We start from the raw sequence: 20842 nt of genomic DNA on the forward strand, positions 1-20842 counted from the left end.
ATATGCGCTCCCGGCGACCCGAGTTCGAATCCCGTCTTGGGGTCCTTTGCTGGTCCCACTCCCTTCTTTTCACCCAATGCTTTCCTGTCTGCTCTCAAACTGTCCTGCTTAAAAAAGGCCCAAAAATAAGTAAAAGACAAATATTAAGAAATACATATTACTGTATTTCGGTAGTGACAAATTTGGGGAGAGGACAAATGTTCCGAAACTTTATGAAAATCCAATATGAGAATTAACTGCACAATTACTAGAAATGTGTACCTTGGGTATTATTTTCCAACTTTGACTTTGGACTACATTGTTTTATCGTTTAAAACCTAACAAACTTTATGTGAAAAGTCACATACCCCAGTACAGCGCGATTACCTTACTAAAATAGACATTAAATTACATTGTTATGTGTAAAACCAAGCTACAAACAACATGGTATTACCATCGTGGTAGTGTCCAAAAATGACGGTCTACTTCGTTGTAAAGAGAGAGTAACGCCTCTAACAGTGTTGAAAAGCGCGGCGGTTATCTGTGACAGCATCAGGAAATGTGTGTTGACGCGGGTTCATTCATCTCGTCTCCTCGTGCTGATTCCAGCCAATGAGCGCGCACACACCCCCACCAACCAGAGATATGCCTCTGGATCTGATTCTGCGGGACAGATACTGTACCTCACTCACTGCACCGGCCCGGACGCAATTAGGAACTATTTTAACGACCATTTTCAGAGTCTGCTCAAAGGAACTCAGTTTGGATACAAATTAATATTTAATATTCTATATGGAAGTTTCTGTTTATATTCTGAGCAACTTTGTCGCTTCAAACGTGGGAAGATACATTATTTCAACGAAGAAGAATAAAGTATGTCAAGAGATGTTATGAGCCTGTGACTTTGTCTTTGCTTTGTTGGATTTGGAAACATTTACAAACTAAACGTGTCAAACATGCGGGAGTTTGATGGAGTTGGAAGCGTGTCACGCCGTGAACCGAGCGGCTCCGCTCACCGGATTTACCTGCCCTTCATTCTGCTGCTGCTCATGTTTACTCCCAGTGTGGACTCGTCTTGGTGGTAGGTGCTTTTAAGTGTTTATTTAAAGTGCCACTAGAGTCACTCAATGGCACTACATATAGACGAAAATTAACTAACCGAACTGTTCCCAAATAAGTCTGCTCCTTGAATTTATGTGGTAATCTGGAACCAATTATAACAATGAACAATTAGCCTAATTACGAATCAAATAAAACACTAAAATAGGAATTTCACTTATCTTGTTTGATTCTTGTTTGATCCTGCTTTCAAATTATGATTAGGAAAAGCAGTTTGTCGAGACGAAACAATTTTAGAAAGCGTGTTTAAATTAGTATTTGGTTTATAATACATCATATTTAATACACTTTTGTATACAAGGGTGGGAAAAAGTATTTGTGCATGATGCAATAACACGGCTGAATTTCAGCAAATTAATTCCAATTAATCTTCTGCATGTCCATCTGTAGATATGACTCATGTCCCCTTTAAAAATGTGATTCTGAGCTTTTTATGATCCACCTGGTGGAAAAATCACAAGTTTGATCAACTAAAAGTAGGCTACAAAATATATAATCATTTCTTTTTGAGAAGTAGCGAAATAACTGATTTAAAGTTGAAAAAAAAATCTTTGTCAAATTAATATTTATAATACTATTAGTAACAAATCTTCAGCGAATATATTAGTGCTGTCAAACGATTAATCACAATTAGTCGCATCCAAAAAAAGTTGTTTACATCATATATGTGTGTATACTGTGTGTTTATTATGTATATATAAATACAGACATACAGTATATATTTTAAAAATATTTACATGTATACATTTATATTCATATAATTTATGTCAAATGATTAATCGCGATTAATCGCATACAAAATAAAAGTTTGAGTTTGCCTAATATATGTGTAGTGTGTATAATTACTATGTATATATAAATACAAACACATTTATGTATATGTATTTAAGAAAGTATATGTATTTATTATAATTTTTATATAATTTATATTATATGTAAATAAAAACATTTTGTACATAAATAACATATTTCTCTTAAATATGTACATTAATTTGTGTGTATTTATATATACGTAATTGCACACAGTACACACACATATATTAGGCAAACTCAAACTTTTATTTTGTATGCGATTATTCGTGATTAATCGTTTGACATCCCTAATATAAATATATTTGATATATAAACATAACATATTTTTCTAATATATATACACAATTATGTGTGTGTATTTATATATACATAACAAATATACACAGTATACACGTTATGTAAACAAAAACTTATTTTGGATGCAATTAATCGTGATTAATCGTTTGACAGCACTAATAAATACACATTTGAGAGTCTCTCTCTCTCTCTCTCTCTCTCTATATATAATTATTATTTATTTATTTATTTATTTTCTGAGAGTACTATTTAAATTGATTTTCTTTTACTCAGACAAATTTGGTTCATAGTCCAGAGCATGATAAGAAAAGGAAGAGCTGGTAGTGATGTACAGATAGTGATATATGAAGGCCACAAATGAAAAGTACTAAAATGGCAAATAAATAGCAGTAAATAGTACAATCACACCAATATTAGTGAAAAAGTCAGATAAAATGAGACCATCAGAAAGAAGAAAAAAATTAGCTCTAGATGGCAGGTGATGGCAGAAGTGCATACAGTACTGTGTTTAATCATTTCTCAAGGCACTTGTTAGTAAAGACAGAGGAGTCTGATGTCTTACACTGACATTGATCAACACATTCCAGACTGTATATGACAGGTCTTGGCTGGATCAGCAGACCTACTTGTGTGCTGAACACACCAGATAAACACACTTGCTAGGGTGATATAGATTTGAAGTGACTTAGTTCTGAAGTTATTGCCTTTCATCTCCATTTCTTCACTGTATAACACCAGACACGATGACACAATGGCAGCCTTCGCCTTTAAAAACGTCTCTAATTGCAGCATTCATAAGTTCCCCATCAGGTCTCAGAGGTAGCAATATCAACATAGTCAGCGCACTGCCTAGTGCCCCACAGCTGAGTAAACAACATAATCTCAGTCCATGCTATTTTTTGATACTTTCAATTAAAACGAATGCTCGCTTTCTCTCACGATAGACAATAATACCGTATTTCATGAATGGGAAAAGAAGGGTTATCGTTTGAATCATCTATGTTGAAATAGCTATACGTATGGCCCCTTTTGCCCTCTGCAAGGCAGCGGGGATTCGACGGCGTGAGTCCGCAAGACAGCCGTGGCGGCATGCCCAAAACCGTGTGAGCCAGCGGTGATAAATATCTCTTAGTTCCTACGGTAATTTATACAGTTATGGGGATTGTTGTCATCGTTGCAATCAATTCACGCGTAGCGCTTTTCTGGCTCACGTGCAGCGGCCTTTCCCAATCCCAGCCGCATACAGCTGATAAGTGTTCTGGAACAGAAAGGGAGAGCGAGATTGTGTTTCTGTGTGTCAAGGATCAACAGGGCAACCGTGCAAAGCCGCCAACAGCAGGCCCTCCCATGGATGCTATGGCGAGAGGAATAAGTCTTTCGCTGGGCCGTATGTTTGCACTAGCATGTCAGTGTGTGAGAGACAGAGAGAGAGAGCGATAGGGACAGCCATAAGAGGAGTGGAAATTCTTCAGTAGGTTTGCTGTCGCACAAACCCAGACACGACTGACTGGATAATGAGATCCGGGAAGGAGACAAGGGCGCCTGAGCACAGCGCAAACCTCGCCAAGGGTGTCCGTGTTGTGCGCTTGAACAGAAAAGGGTCCACTAGATATTTGTCAGGCTGTTTAGTAGGAAACCTGTAACATAAAAAAATTCAATGTAAGATTATCAGTTGTTGCAGCACTCTTGTAGAAATTTGTCAACGGAGAACCATGGCATATGGGACAAATTGGGGTATATCTAATTTAAGGGGGTATGAAACAGACCCCGGGTATTAAGACTTGTATGAACATGATCTTTACTTAACATCCTAATGATTTTTGGCGTTAAAGAAAACTCGATAAAGTCTCAGATTTTGGCTGCCACACTGGAGCGCACTCGCCACCAACTGGACAGGAGTGGGAATTACAGTTAGAATTAACAATAGATCACCCTCAGTGTAATCTATCAAAGTGACGGAAGGCCTTCAGATTTTTCTGTCACTGATAAAAAAAATTCCTTCAATGACGGACAATTTTCGGTTAACTTGACCTCTGGTCCAGGGTCACGTGTGATAGAAAACCCATGAAAGATTTACGTTATTTTAAAAATCCACACCGTTTTATACATATTTTGGACTATGGAGGGTGCCGTTATTTTCGACGACATCAGATGGTTGCGCTCAGTGAGTTATTGGCAACCTGTTGCTATTTTTACTGCAACACAACTCGGAAAGAGCTTACAGGTGGTGATGGATATAACCACAGGCAAAAACCAAATGTCGTACCTCACAAGGAGTACGGATCATGGATATCAAGTGAAATCCTTGCTGAGAAATTCCTTCAATGGCTGCGACGTCACAACACGCATCGGCATGTTCACATCCTGCCAGGATGGCATTTAGCGTTTCTTGTCTCTGCCGTTTGTAAGCTCTTTCAGTAGCTGTGGTCTACTAAAAGCTTTAAAGGCATCAGGGCTGAAGTAGAGAGAACAAAGATGCAGGTCTTTAGGAAGTTTTATTCGTCTACATGCATCTTCCCATTATTTTCTCCTTTTCTTATCGCTAGGAAAGCAGTAAAAACTAACATTGCTTGTCTCGTTGCCCTTCGACTGAAAATTACAACCAAAAGCTGCACAATGTTGCATCGTATCAGTATTTTATTTTCATTTCATTTTATTTTTTAGTTTTTGCGGTAAAAATAGCAACTGCTAGCGGCAGTAGCTCACTGAGTGCAGCAATTTCATCTAAATAATGGCATCTCCCATAGTCCAAAATATGTGTAAAACAATATGAATTTTTTAAATAAAGCAAGTCTTTCATAGGTTTTCTAGTACATATTTTAGTAAGTGACATCGTTTACATTATATGAAGCCATACAAGTCTTAATACCTGGGTTTCCCTTTAGAAGAATAGTTTGCCTAAAACTTTAAATTGTTATCATTTACTTGCCTTCATGTTGTTCCAAACCTGCATGACTTTTTTTTCTTTTCTATAACACAAAAACAACATTGGACCCCACTGACTTTAATTGCATAGGGAAAAAAATGGTCTAAGACATTTTTCAAAATATCTGTGTTCTGCATCAGAAAGTAATTTTACACAGGTTTTTAACAACATGAGTTTGTGATTTTTCCAACTATTTTATGTTTAGTAAATTGGTATTCGCCATGAATTCTTACAATCTCATTCACACTTTTTCGCCCCACTGACAATTTATTGAAATGGTATTGGGGTGGATCTTTTTTTAAAAACCACACTTCTGTATGATCATACAAAATTAATACGAAATAGCTACCTCGTACATTTTTTGCGTTTTCTCAAGAGATTTGGTTGGACGTTTCATTTTTGGGTGAACTATGTATTTAAGACTTTTGAGTTTTTGCAGAGGCAATAAAGTATTGTAGGGGTATCATTATTGCAAAATATCTTAAAGGGACATGCAATGTTTATTTAAGCTGAAATTATTTTATTATCTGTGAAGAAACAGACTGAAACAGAGAGCAGCTATAGGAAATCAATTGGCTGGGAAAACGGGCAATTATTCAGTTTAGTGGTTGCTATACAAAAATATTTGACCACAGAATAATGGACTAGTCAGAATCAAGCATTCCAGAAAACCATGTATTAAAGTGTGGCTAACATGAACTGAAGGCTCAGTCTCAAACAGAGATGATCCAGAAGAGCAGGCTAACTGAAACTACAATCCTATACAACTATGATGTTGGTTCAGTGAAATGGATTTCATAATTATCCATTAAAATGATTTATAATCAGAAATTGGCCAACTACTGCAGTAGTAATGTCCATTTATACGTTACATTTATTCATTTAGGTCAACTAATGTGTCTCTGTTTGTTTCTGCAGGTACATTGGTGCATTAGGTGCACGGGTCATATGTGACAACATTCCAGGGCTGGTGAACAAGCAGAGGCAGCTCTGCCAAAGACACCCAGATCTTATGCAATCCATCGGGGAAGGAGCCAAAGAGTGGATCCGAGAATGCCAGCACCAGTTCCGACACCATCGCTGGAACTGCAGCACGCTGGAGAGAGACCATACTGTGTTCGGCCGCGTCATGTTGCGCAGTCAGTGTTTGTGTTATACTTTATTCCTAATAACAGCTAAGATAAAAATCATACAGTTAAAAGACATGACGTCCATAAACTACGCAACATTCTATTATGTATAACAGGTTTATATTCCATTGTGCACAGAGGCGAATTCTACCAATCCTAACATGTCAGAGCAACCCTAAAAATCAAAAGACAGACATAACAAAACATATTTTGTACAAAGAAAAACAATTTTAGGACAGCATTGTGACAAAATTTCAGTTCGCCACATTTTTCATCAACTATGCCATTATCGTTATGCAAAACACCTAATTATATATATATATATATATATATATATATACATATCCCATTGAACTACCACTGAGAATAATGGAAATTACAAAATTTAAAAACACAAGAAAACAAAATTAAAAAAAAAAAAAAAAAAAAAAAAAAAAAGATGCGTTAAAATAACAAGAATTTGGGCCAAAAATTTTTAAAGTAGCCTTCATGCAAAACGTTTTTTTTTTTTTTAATTTGATTTTTGGGGTAAACTATGGAAGCCTGTTTCCGCAGTGAAATAAAAAATTAAAAAATGTAATTGCGACTTTTTGTCTCACAACCACTATGAGTTTACATCTCGCAAGTCTGACTTGCGAGATATAAAGTCAGAATTGCAAGATATAAAGTCACAATTCTGACTTTTTTTCGAAATTGTGAGATATAAACTCGCAATTGCGTGTTATAAAGTCAGAACTGCGAGATAAAAACTTTTTTCTTGCAATTCTGTCTTTTTTTCTCAGAATTGTGAGATATAAAGTACAATTTTGAGGGGGGATATTGCGAGTTTATATCTCACAATTTTTGACTTAACTTGCAAATGCATGTTATAAAGTTAGAATTGCAAGATTTAAACTCGCAATTCTGAATTTATTTCTCTGAATTGCAACTTTATTTCTCAGAATTGTGAGTTTGTCTCATAATTCTGACTTTACTTGCAATTGTAAGTTTATATCATGCAATTCTGAGAACATAAGTCAGAATTGTGATTTTTATATCTCACAATTCTGACTTTATAATTCGTAATTGCGAGTTCATATCTCACAATCCTGAGAAAAAAGTCAGAATTGCGAGATAAAAAGTCGCAATTACCTTTTTTTTTATTCAGTGGCAGAAACGGGCTTCCATAGTAAACTGTAACATGGACATGTTTCCTCCCATGCATATTTGCCAGAAAAGGTTATGCTTTAGTCCATCAACTTGAGATGTTGGGATATAACTGTACGGTAAATGATGTAACATTACAGCTTTACTTGCTACAAGAACAAAGTCTGCACAAAGCATAAAGTCAAGATAACAATCCCATCAATACGTCTGTTGGATAAATGTCGGGAAAAAGGACTTCTTTAAAATTTCCACTTCCCAAGAATGGGTGAAAGTCTGACAGAGAGTGGATATTCTCCAAATACAAGTGGCTGATCGGAGGGGGTTCTCTACAGGCTGATGTATAAACAGTAATAGGAGATGTAAATATTTGTGCAGATGACTCTGGCAGACAGACAAAGCTGCTCTTTTTGACATATCACCCTCTGTTCTGGCTCAGTGCGCGAGCTGGAGGAGGAAAATGAGCAAAATAGGGGTCATTTTGCGCTACTTTGGCAAAAAAACACACCTCAAGGCTATGAGTGCAATCGACCAAAGAAACTAAAGGTGAAGGAGTGTCAGCCTGAATCAGTCGAATGTCTCAAAGCTCTAGGGTGGCCTCCCGCACTTAGGCCAGCCAAGGGGCTTGAATCTAGGGATGATGTTAGAGAGTTGATATAACAAAAGCACAGCGGATTTAACACCATAGTAAGAGCCTTATGCCTCATCAACTCGCTTGGCTCTATTAAACTACTGAAAAGTGAAGTTTTTAATGTTAAACACTTTCTGTAAGCAAATGAAACCCAGCTGACACTAAACTCACCATAAAACAGTGTGCATAATCCATTTTGGCACAGAAAGTATACACTTTTTTAAAGCATTACAAATGCCCACTGTTCTCCTCCATCAGGTAGCCGTGAAGCAGCATTCGTTTATGCAATCTCCTCTGCGGGAGTCGTTTATGCCATCACTAGAGCTTGCAGTCAAGGAGAGCTTAAGATCTGCGGCTGCGACACCCACAGGAGAGGCAGGGCGAGCGATGAAGAGGGCGACTTTGACTGGGGCGGTTGTAGCGACAACATCAACTACGGTATTAAGTTTGCCAAAGCTTTTGTGGATGCCAGAGAGAGGATGGTCAAAGATGCCAGAGCACTGATGAATCTGCACAACAACCGCTGTGGGAGAATGGTAAGAGTCAAGATTGTCACATTTGATTGATTATCATTGCAAAAAAAAAAATGCAATTAGAAAATCTAATTATTAAAACTTGTCTTTGAATCTGTGTCACTGAGTGGTTCATAGGTCATGGGTTGAGTTCTGTTTTCTTTAGGCAGTAAAGCGTTTTATGAAGACTGAATGCAAGTGTCATGGAGTCAGTGGGTCATGTGCTCTCAGGACGTGCTGGCTGGCTATGTCTGATTTCCGGCGAACGGGGGACTACTTGAGAAAGAAGTACAATACTGCTGTGGAGGTCACCATGAACCAGGATGGTTCAGGCTTCATGGTTGCTGACCGAGATTACAAGAGAACGACCAAAAATGATCTAGTATACATTGAGAACTCTCCAGACTATTGTCTAATGGACAGATCGGCGGGTAAGCAACAAAGAGCATCCTAAATGTTTTATCAGTGCTGTCAATTTGATTAAAAAAGTAACTAATTAATTGCAAAATTTTCTGTAATTAATAGCGATTCATTTCTAATTTAAATTTGTTAATCGCAATATTAATTTTAACAGCACTAGTTTTTATACCATGCTTCAAACTGATAGTTGGGATATCTAAGAGTAACTGGGCAAAGTTTTCTCAAACAATTTATTACAGAAATGCAATGCAAAAAAATAAAAAATTAAAATTAAAAATTAAATTCATTGCATTAAAAAATTGATTAAATGTATACATCATAGTAGTATTTGTTGCACTTAATTTAATTTAGAGTTCTGCCAAAGAAAATATCTGAGTCATATTTCAACCCAGTTTATTACAGCAGTGCAATGCCAAAAAAATGCATTAAATTTGTTGCATTAAAAAAGCATTAAAATGTATACATCATAGTAGTATGTGTTGCACTACTTTTAATGTAATTTAAAGTTGTGCCAAAGAAAATGTCTGAGTCATATTTCAACCCAATTTATTACAGCAGTGCAATGCCAAAAAAAGGCATTAAATTTGTTGCATTAAAAATGCATTAAAATGTATACATCATAGTAGTATTTATTGCACTACCTTTACTTTATGCCAATTTAAATAAAAATAATTGCCTTTAAGTATATATTTTTGTAATTTTGTAATGAGTAATAATTAGAGTAATAAGAACCCTCAAAATAGTGACAAACACAAAATTAAAATATATCAGAGATAAAGCACTCAGACACATTACAAAGTGTGAGTCATCATGAAATAAAAATTGTCATTATGCAAAATAAATAAACAAAACAAAACATGCTTCAATATATAAGCTTTTTACATTTTTGGTTTATTGAAAATAAATAAAAAGTATATTTTTATTAAATTGTAATGATTTGTTTCTTTTTTTGGTTCTGAGGTGAAATATGACTTGAAAATACTATAAACTATATATACCATGTTATTTTTTTTTATTTTTTTATTTTTTTTCAGAAAAAAGGTATTGATCTGAAAAAGTGAATGGCCTATTGACTCACAATGGAATAATTTTACTAAATGGAAATTAATGACCCTAATATATATTCTAGATGATTCGATTCCATCCTGATTCACAAGCTTGCAATTAGATTTGATTTCCATGTTGATTATTTTGTATATATCAGGAACAGTATGTGCCAAATTTTCTCAAGGAAAAAAAAAACTCAACTAATGCTGTAAAATATACAGTCAGTTGGTACTACATTCCTATAGTATTGAGATAAAAATTAACTGATTTGTATACAAACGTTTAAATTGCACTCAATTAAGTTTTTATAATAATAACGTTGGAATTACATAATTATAATTTTACTCCAATTCGTTTTTTGAAATATAAACATTTAAATGGTGGCTATCATAAAAAATACATAAAAAAACACAGAGGAACAGTAAAAATGATAATCAATATGTTATACAGGTATGTATACCTTTAGCAAAGGTACTATATATATAGTATACTATATTTAGTATATAGTATACTATAATTAGCTAAATATATGAGTTAATTTTTCTAGCTGACTAATAAGTTTATGGTCACCGAAAATGTTTTTTGACATGTTTTTTGAACTCCTGAACTGTTCATTAACTGAAAACAGTCGATTCTTGGGATTTAAGAATCAATACTGTTTCGTAAAAATGAGAATTGATTAAAACGGAGAAATTGATATTTTCACCCAGACCTATATACATTTAATTTCTGCATCTATATTTCAGGTTCTCTGGGTACAGCAGGACGGGTGTGTAACAAGTCTTCCAGAGGCATGGACGGCTGCGAGGTCATGTGCTGCGGCCGCGGGTACGACACCACGCGTGTGAAACGTATGAGCAAATGCGAGTGCAAGTTCAAATGGTGCTGCGCTGTGGAGTGCAGGGACTGTGAGGAAACTGTGGACGTTCACACCTGTAAACCACATAAGAAACCCGACTGGCTCGATTTGACCTGACTGCCACGACATTGACCAATCAGCAGCTACTGGTGCTTTTCTGTTCTCAGGTTTTTGAAGTGGGCCACCGCAATGTGGGATGTGCAGTTTCTGACTATAACGCTCTGATCTCCACTTGCAGAACCCTGAACTTTACCCTCCTTCAATGATGCAAGCGCAGAGATCACAGGCCAGTCTGGAGCACTGGTAGACGGTTGGTGTCATGGGAAATCATACAGTAGGCATTGTCTGGTGTTTAATAGAATGAACTGTGATCAGGACACAATCCTTTCACTATTTGCAAACTGTGAAACACCTTTTACTGATAATATGTGTGCCTATCGAATTATGTTTTTGGACAGCTTTGATAAATGCATCGATGGAGTTTTAGGGAAGAACAACATGCGGCATCAGTTCAAGATTCCATAGCAATAAATCGCATTTCACGCCAAGAACAATTCCATTTAACAGTTCAAAATAATACTTTGAAGGGTGCTGTAAAAATGATATTCAACAGTGATAACTGTTTCCCTTCATTTACCTTTACATGGACCATAATTCTGATACATGACTTGTGCATGAAATAATCAGATCAATGATTAATTTATAGTGAAATGCCATTGTCACTGTATTTCAGAGAAATATATCTTTCATGTTATCTTTTGAAAATACCTAAGCACTTAAACATCCCTTCAAATATGAGCACTTTTTTTGGTTTGGTAAAGTTTGGTTCCAAAAACTTTTTTTTCCCTGATGGATTTCTCAGTGAAATGTGATGTTTATTGAAATAAAGAGTCCAAACCATCAAATACCATGACTGTAGACTGTTTGCACATTGCGATTAGATTCATTTCACGCAGAACATAAAACTGTACACTCAAATCTGATTGGCTAGATTCTGTGCAATTTCTGAATAGGGTTGAGTTACATTTTAGACACAAGTTACTGTTTTTGCTGTCTTTTGCCAACGAAAATAGTCTCAAACAAAGCCACAGAAGAACTGTTTTGAATCTCTGAGTGACACATGACCAACCCAGGCTCATTGGAAATACGTGCCTTTACATACATTTCTGCAGCATTGTAATTACGTACTTTACTGCACGTTTCTGGACCGGGACGTGCGTCTAAATGTTAATGCTCTATCGTGTTGGAAATATCCACTACACCAAACACAACCCTAATCCTAACAAATGTTAACAATTGCAAAAACGATATATAAACACATTTGTTGATGCAGCAGTGCTATTTTAACTTTCTTACGCGGATTTGAACTATTTTGTCGAACCGTAGTTTCATGGGTTTCGTACCGTAGCTCTTCACCTCTGAAGTGCTACTGAATTAGAAACCTACTGAATTGGAAAACTCATGCACATGAAGCTGTATATGTGATGACAACGTTTAAAAGTTTTCAAATTACGCAGGATGTTAAAATTGTTTTGAAGCCATTATATAATATACTGTAAGTAATTGTGTGAAAATTAGGCTTTATGAATAAAAGTTGCCAGACTTTTATTGCCTCCAGTGTTCATTTCAACTGGAAACTGCAATGCTTCATACATATAGGTACGTTTTTTCAGTTTTGCAGAATGTAAATAGAGGCACGTATTTCCAATGAGCCAATGTTGCAACCAACAGTGTTTCGTTACCAAATCAGTCAGCCGTTTGAATGAATCAGTTGAATAAATGACTCAATGACTCACTCATGCAGTGATTTACTGCCACATACTGGCGATTTTAGGTACATATCGAAAATATATAATCATTTCAAATATCACTCTCGAACATTTTGTTTTTAAAGATCAAAACATTATTTGTGCATTTATAATTACAGGTTAAATGCAGTCATGTCTAAACATTTTTATAATGCATCTAAATGCCACTTCAGATTTGATTGGTAACAACTCTATAGTGTCTTACTATTTGAATTTATTGATTAAATGTAAAAAAAATTGTAAATAAATTTTAATCAGTTCACGTGCACTTTGCACTGGCGCTTCTCTGCAGTGATCTGTCACTCCACACTAAACAGTGCAAAAATTGCATTTATTGTTTGAATAGTGTAAAAAAAAATGAACAGAATTTGAATCTGAGACTTTGTTTCATATCAAAAGTAACAAAGCACAAAACTTATTGTGATTTATTGGATAGGAGGCACACTACAATGTTTCGTTCATTAACTAAAAAAAGGCCAGACTAATCGGTCGTTGGGATTTAAGAATCAATATTTAAAAATTTGACAAAAAAGATGATGCATACTTTTATTTAAGTTAAAAAAAAACAGCCTTATAAAAGTAATGATCAATTTCAAAAAGTTCATTTCTGTTCCTCCTGCAAACTAATCACCGAAGAACATCAAAAGCTTTGAGATCAGCTGTCCACAGCAGTCATAAACCTGCTAAAATACCAGCACAATAACACATTCAGCAAAATGCTGTCTAATTATCACCAGATTTTTAGCAAATATCGAGATATACTCTTGAAAATAAAGGTGCTTCATATAAGAACCATTTTTGGTTCCACAAAGAACCATTCAGTCAAAGGTTTTTTTAAAAACCATCTCTTTCTTACCTTTTCATAATCTGAAGAAACTTCTATCACCACAGACAACCTTTTGTGAAACAGAAAGTTTCTTCAGATGTCAAGGGTTCCTCGTTCTTCTATGGCATTGTGAAGCACCTTTATTTTTAACAGTGTATATTTTATGTCAAAGTGCACAGATGTGGTTGTTAAATCAACCATTTTTCAAATCTTGTTGCATTAAATCTTTGATATACTTTGGGTTTGGGATGAGATAGTTATTAGCAGCTAAACCTGATATATTCAAGATGCATTCAAAGAAATAACACCAACTCAAAAAAAAAAAAACTCTGAAGCTAAATGGCTTCTTTGAATGTTTTTCTCCTGACTTCATATACATGTCCTCATGTAAAAGCCACACTAAATGTCAAATCATTGCTAAAATAAGACAGCAGCTCACTGAGATTGAGCAGCAAAAATAGTCAGGTAAGCATGACTGGCATTCTTCGCCATTCATTTTGCTCCTTGGTTTGACAACATGGTTGTTTCTAAATTTGCTGTTAAGATGGATGAGCGAACGAAGCGCTCGGGTTGTCACGATGGTCAGTAATGCGTGTCCAAAATGGTGGCACCATTAATCAAAAGCAACCTGAAACTTTGTCAGGTAAAGACCGTGGAAGTTCATTTCGCCATTGTACAAATTGCAATTGACGAAAGAGGCCAAAAAAGAAAAGCCGTTGCTATACAAACAGCATTGTCTATATAATATTTAATTCTATATTTGGATGTTTAATTCAATGAACTTCTCACTGTGTGATTTCAAGTTCCTAAAAGAAACCCCTAACTTGTTTAGATTTATGAATTCGCCAAAGCCAATGTTTACTCATTTTTGGCACTCGGCGAGTGTTCACTTTGGCCGCCGCACACAAGCAATTCTGATCTCAAGCCATTCTAATTGGTGTCACATTGTAAGACAGAGCTGCTCGTAGCTGTTTGACCGGATTTGTTTTCGCCTCTGTAATTCTTATATCAAGATCTGAGTCTCAAAGGGCGCCAATAGCTCTCTATTGTTGCTTCATTTTCAGCATCCCATCCAAAGATACATTTTTCCAATTGTGGAATGTCAGAAATTTCCCACAGCTAGTCTGATTATGTTTTCCGTTGTTCAACAGTTCCACCTCACACCTCGTCTTTGCCAGAAAAACTTCTGTGTTGAGAAAGACTTGTGGAAAACATGTCAGAGTATGTTTACTTTTGAACATTGTAAAATCACCCCCTTGGCAGCATGTAACCACTATGTGGTTAGTGTTGAAATTTATGTATGTTCCTAAACAGAATCAGCTAACATTTTAATTAGCACACTAATCCGTACAAGGACATATTGATAGAGTCAAGGCGCTGAAAGTTTAAATGATATTCACAACTTTTGTTCTTTGGCGAGGACTTTGTGTATATTCATCAAGTCACATGATCATGTCCTCTGAGGCCAGTACGTGTGTGGTCCTTACAATTGCTTTCATTTTCAGTCAATTGTCCAAAATAACAATCTCGTTATGCTGAAAACTAACCAGCTGATTCAAACTGTAGTTATATGTGAACAATTGGTTCCTTTAAAAAGTTGGTTATCTTTCTATCACTCCATAAATCACTCCTTAAAATACTGTCAACAGCTAGAAAAAAAAAACATTTTCACAATTTTTTAAGGAATAAAGTGATGTAAAAAATCAGGCAAATTATATATGAACTCATCCCTATTTAACAAGCTTCAGAATATAGATAGGAATAAAACTGTAAAGTTTGGTGTACGTAAGTGCCGCTGAAGTGGAGATTTTTTGCTTAGTGCATAAGAAAAATCTCATTTTGAAAAAATGGCCTGTAAAGACTGAAGTCTACAGAAGCAAACAGATAAAGTGTCATAAAAGAAACACTTAAACGTGTATTTTGGATGTTTTCTTTTCTCTGTTTTGAAAAAGTACTTTATGAAAAGCCAAAAGAGCCCACAATCTCAAAATTGACAGATGCATGAAAAAATGTTGTTTTTGCTTGCATTGCCTCACTTTAAAGCATGAAAGCATGTTCAGGCAAGGTGTGCTATTACTTTTCTAAACTATTTTGATTACAATTTTCATATGGCAAACAACACTGACTACAAACGATCATCAGATACAAACAGAAACTTACAGGTCTTCACACCAACCCTTTAAAATAAAAGTTTGGTTTAGCTTCAAAGAAACAGAAATATGTATTATAATGTAATTGATAGTACTACTACTACTACTAACTATTAAAACATGATACTTTAAATAATATTTACTAGGTTGTTTTTTTTTTACCAGAATTTATTTACCAGAAAATGCTAAATATTCAACACAGTATTTCTGAAAAAAAAAGAAACCAAATAAAAGAAATTATATATATAAATAATATATATATATATTCAATTCATTTCAAATTCAAATTTATTTGTATAGCGCTTTTCACGATACATATCGTTGCAAAGCAACTTTACACCAAATTGACAATACAATATATGTAGTAGTAGCTTGATGTACATATGGCAGAGATGTGTGGTAAAATATATATATATACTGTATATATATATTTATATATATATATATATATAAAATCAACTATTTAGAGATAGTTTGAATTATTAAAATTTAATGAAATCTAAACTTAAATTTTTGTTAAACTTATTAAATTGTTGTTAAATTGTTAAGTAAAAACTAAAAAGTTTCATGGTTTTAATTAATTATACATGCTTTTTGATTTATATATATTTTTTTAATTTAACCATTAAAACATAGTCTAGAAAAAAATAAAATAAATAAAATTAAAAATTAAAAAAATTGGGTACTCCTTAGGAACTGTATAGAAAAGCCCTGGCAGCCACCAAAAACATCCTAGCAACACATGGAAAACTACACCTTAGCCACATAACAGTGCCCTGCTATTCACAAGATCTTAGCATAATGGTGATGACAGGTTTTGCACAAGAAAATACTATTTTAGTCTCTTATCCTCACAATTCTCTGATATAAAGCAGTTACTGGTTACTACTACATCACTTAAAAATACATTTGCGTCCTTACGAATACTCTTGGTCACACAGGAATGCCACATTGGCAATGGAGTACTTCCCACTGCAGGCTTTTGTCCACAGATCCAGAGCAAGTGTTTGGTCTTGAGGGCAGATTTATAGGGGAGATAAGCGTTATATATACGTGACCTTTGGGGACAAGTGTGGCTTGGCTCGCAGAAGCGGCCGGGTGGAAGCGTTAGCACGCTTGCTGTCAGACAAAGCTTACAGGCCGGCGGCGCTGGATTAACACATAAAAACTCTTATCTTGTGAGTCAACTGGCAAGAATGTAGCTCTTCCAAAACATCCAAAACAAAAAGCACAGCAGCACTTCTGTGAGGAGCACCACAGCTCTTTATTTTTGTTAAAGACGTATGAAGAGTGAGATCTGTGAAGAGAAACGGCATAGAAATAGGGATGTAACAAAGCACCTCGAGCTGATTGGAAATTAATATAAATTTGTTGATGTTAAACGAATCGCGATAAAATTGGGTGTGGGAGTTTACATGAATGTATCTCTGAGGGGAACTGCCTGTCTTCAGAAAAGTTTAGATGGTATTTTCTTTTCATCTTCTCTCTGTCTAATGCATATTAAATGTAGTGTTATAAGCACAGGGCTGCTTTGTGCACCCTTGGGACCACATAGCAACAAACTTAAACTCACTCAGAACATATATATAGCTACTAGGTTTTTGTGGGTGGTTGTCATGTGACAAGCCCAACCATAAGTCTCTACCATATTCTAATCTTTAAATTTAAGAAGACATACACTACCAGTCAAGCGTTGTTTTGTTTTTTTTTTTTTTTTTTAAGATTTTTAATGTTTTTAAACAAGTCTCTTCTGTTTACCAAGCCTACATTTATTTGATCCAAAGTACAGCAAAAATATTTTTACTATTTAAATGAACTGTTTTCTATTTGAATATATTTTAAAATGTAATTTATTCCTGTGATTTCAAAGCTGAATTTTTAGCATCATTACTCCAGTCACATGATCCTTCAGAAATCATTCTAATATTCTGATTCTGAAATAGTTACGAAATGCTATGCGAGCGTGTTGATATTAGGGTTGCAAAGGGCCAGAATATTTTCGAAAACCTTCCAGACATTTTGGAACCTTTGCAGGAAACTTTCAGAAAAATTTGGAAAGTTTCCAGAAATTTTCTGCATATTCTGATTTGCTGCTCAAAATACATTTTCTAAATATTATTTTGAAAACAAATGATGCCGGTACCAATTATTAAAGATCAAGCAGACCGATATATATGTCTGGTGTAAAAATTTAAATTAATGTACAAATTAAGAATAACAAGGGATCTTATAAAAACTTTCTTTAAATGCTAATAAATTATTTCATCAGCAAATCAGTTTTAAAAATGACCGATACCGATAACCATAAAATGCTTAACGGCCAGGCTGATAATTGGTCGACCCCTAGAAAAAAAGCATAAAGATGCGACCCTAACCCCATCCCCAACCCTAAAAATCTGTGGAGCATATGAATAAAAATAAACGAATGAGAATTCACCAAAATGTAAGATAGTTACAAAATGCTATGCAAGGGTGTCGATATTAGGGTTGCAAAGGACCAGAATATTTTCGAAAACCTTCCAGACATTTTGAAAACTTTGCAGGATTTTTTGGAAACTTTCAGAAACTTTCAGAAAGTAGCAAATAGTTGATATGGCTAGTACTAGGACAAAGCACAGCAAAGCAAATTATTTGAGGCATCACTCAAGTCTGTTACCCAAATAGTGATAACATGGAAATGTTTTTTGAAAAGTTTTGCGTACAGATGACAACATTGTCAAAATGATCCATGTTCACACGAAACCAAAAAAAAAAGATTAAAAATGCAGTATTATGTCTGCTCCAATAGCCTCGCGGGTAGTGTGCTGACGTACAGTGCAATTGTGCTTACGGCGACCTGAGTTCGAATCCTGGTTTGTGGTCCTTTGCCGATCCCACTCCCTCCTCTCTTCACCCAGTGCTTTCCTGCCTAATCTACACTGTTCTGTCCAAATAAAGGCATAAAAAAGCCCAAAAATAAATCTTTAAAAAAAAATGTAGTATTATGCATGACAGGCCAGTAGTTGGTGATGCCAGTTAGTAAAGAATACAACAGTATCCTTTTCAAAAATATACACTTTTAAATCTGTTTTCAGAAGTTTGCCGTTTCATGCCCCAAAATGCTGTTGTTGTGTAAACACCCCTTTAGTAAGATCTGGGGCAATATATGAAAGGCATGATATTCTGTAATACAGAAACAGCTTTAATTTAACACAGCAAAGTCTTGCATAGAATCTCATGGGACAGTATCTGCTGCAAATACTATTTGCTTGGTTGTCATTAGCGTTTGTTACACCCGGTGGCTTAAGCCTGCAGTAAACTGCCAACCTGAACAAATCCAGACCCCTGGAGAGCGCCAGTTAAGACGCCCCCAATTGTACTTAATCCAGCTGTAGGGCACCAGCTCTGTCAGGGCCTGCGATGGTATCAAGCTAAACACAGCCTCATCCTTCACAGGCAGTAGCCTGTTTGTTTTCCCAGGCTATTAACCTCTTTAAGCAACATTTGTTTGTAAATATACCAGTGAATAAGCATTATAAACACTGGATAAACACTATCGCAAGTCTTTTGGCTCTTTTCTACTCTGCATTCAGTACCTTATGGAGCTTCATACAGACCCTGCATGACCCAGCCTGACCGTTGTATGGACGGCTGCCAAAGAAAGCAGGTGGTAGCGGGAGCTTTGATGATCAGACACTATGCATTCGTCTCATATGTAGCTGTGAACATCCATGTCCATGCCAAATATGTTGAGAGGAATGCTGCGCTTTAAAGACACCGGAGCAAAACCTGGGAAAAAATTTTGAACAATACCATGTAACTTTAGCAGCCATCTTAGGCAATAACACATATGACTTTAAGAAACATATTGTAGATGGTAAAAAGATGCTGGCATATGTACAGTAAAAGTTTACATACACCTTGCAGAATCTGCAAAATGTTAATTATTTTACCAAAATAAGAGATCACACAAAATGCATGCTATTTTTATTTAGTACTGACCTGCACTAAATAAAAATAATACCTATATGTAAATGTCTTTTATGTAAAATATCTTATTCAGGCCAGTACTAAGTAAAAAAAATAGCGTTCATTTTGTATGATACATCTTATTTTGGTAAAATAATTAACATTTTGCAGATTCTGCCATAATGTATAGTATAAAACATACTGTGTGGATTACTATATTCCATAATAAAAAAAAAAAAAAAAACAGTTTTCAACACTGATAACAATAAGAAATGTTTCTTGAGCAGCAAATCAGCACATCAAAATGATTTCTGAAGGATCATGTGACACTAATATAAAAATAATGACTAATATATTAAACTTTATTTAATTATTAAATTTAGAATAGAACTGTTTTATTGTATTTTTGACCAAATAATTGCAGCCTTGCTATAAAAGACTTCTTTTTAAAAATTAAAAGTTATTTGCTGAATTAAACAAATGATAATAGAACATTTAGCACTATATAGTATGCATTGCTTCATACTAATTTTAAACAATTGTACGTCAAATTTAGTGTATACTGCTTAATATGCCGTAAGCATTGGGCTAGAGTTTCATTTCAAATTGTGAAAATATTAATAACGAAAACGATGAATCTCTATTAGACCACTCCATTCCCTCAGAAGTGATAACTTAGCGCTCTGAGCAGGACAGGAACGAAAGAAGAAGTGTTTATTTACAGGTTGGTAAAAACCACTAAGTGATGTTGACTATTTACAGTAGTCATACACACTGAAGAAACAAGTTAAACGAACCTGAATAGTAAATATTCCTCACACATCAGAGAACTTCTTGCTGTTCAATATATAAAGAGATTACGGTTTAAATATAATAACAATGTGTGCTACTTCAGCAGCGGTCTGGATAATCATTTACAACTGAATAATGACTGTTGTAGTAGTCAGACTACAGTTAAACCACAGTTGAAATAACGGAAGCAGCAGACCGGAAACGAACGTTCGATTTAAAAATGCCCGTGCCCGCTATTACGTCAAAAAATGAATATAATGAAACAAATGGCAGCACCTTGCGTGTAAATTAGATTTAAGTGTATTTATTTAACTCAGTGTTTTGTACTGACCTGCCTTCCGGCATCACTTGCCTCCCTGCCGCCTTGAAAACGTCATTTCTGAAAGCCCGCCAATAAATCTACCATTATTACTACGAACGGCAACAACTGAAAGAAAGCGTT

The 20842-nt window shown here is 35.2% G+C and overlaps 1 protein-coding gene across 2 annotated transcripts; it reads left to right on the forward strand.

Moving 5' to 3' along the window:
- Positions 1–668: 668 nt before the first annotated feature.
- On the forward strand, positions 669–12162 carry wnt2ba (wingless-type MMTV integration site family, member 2Ba). Of its 2 annotated transcripts, XM_051112918.1 has the most exons (6): positions 669–1060; positions 6053–6273; positions 8297–8574; positions 8717–8981; positions 10764–11025; positions 11115–12162. In XM_051112918.1, exons 1-5 carry the CDS (start codon positions 936–938, stop codon positions 10991–10993), a joined length of 1119 nt encoding a protein of 372 aa, XP_050968875.1. In that variant the 5' UTR covers positions 669–935; the 3' UTR covers positions 10994–11025; positions 11115–12162. The 2 variants fall into 2 exon arrangements, with proteins under 2 accessions (XP_050968875.1, XP_050968874.1); XM_051112917.1 differs by having other exon boundaries at positions 10764–12160.
- Positions 12163–20842: the final 8680 nt, after the last annotated feature.

This window comes from Labeo rohita, chromosome 6 (assembly GCF_022985175.1).
Source record: "Labeo rohita strain BAU-BD-2019 chromosome 6, IGBB_LRoh.1.0, whole genome shotgun sequence".
Classification (NCBI taxonomy): Eukaryota; Metazoa; Chordata; class Actinopteri; order Cypriniformes; family Cyprinidae; genus Labeo; species Labeo rohita.

Bases quoted from the DNA above. Each gene is read 5' to 3' on its own strand.
- wnt2ba (XM_051112918.1), top strand. From the start codon at position 936: ATGCGGGAGTTTGATGGAGTTGGAAGCGTGTCACGCCGTGAACCGAGC. The intron at 1,061-6,052 runs GTAGGTGCTTTT...TTGTTTCTGCAG, and splicing joins AGTGTGGACTCGTCTTGGTG to GTACATTGGTGCATTAGGTG. The intron at 8,575-8,716 runs GTAAGAGTCAAG...TGTTTTCTTTAG, and splicing joins ACAACCGCTGTGGGAGAATG to GCAGTAAAGCGTTTTATGAA.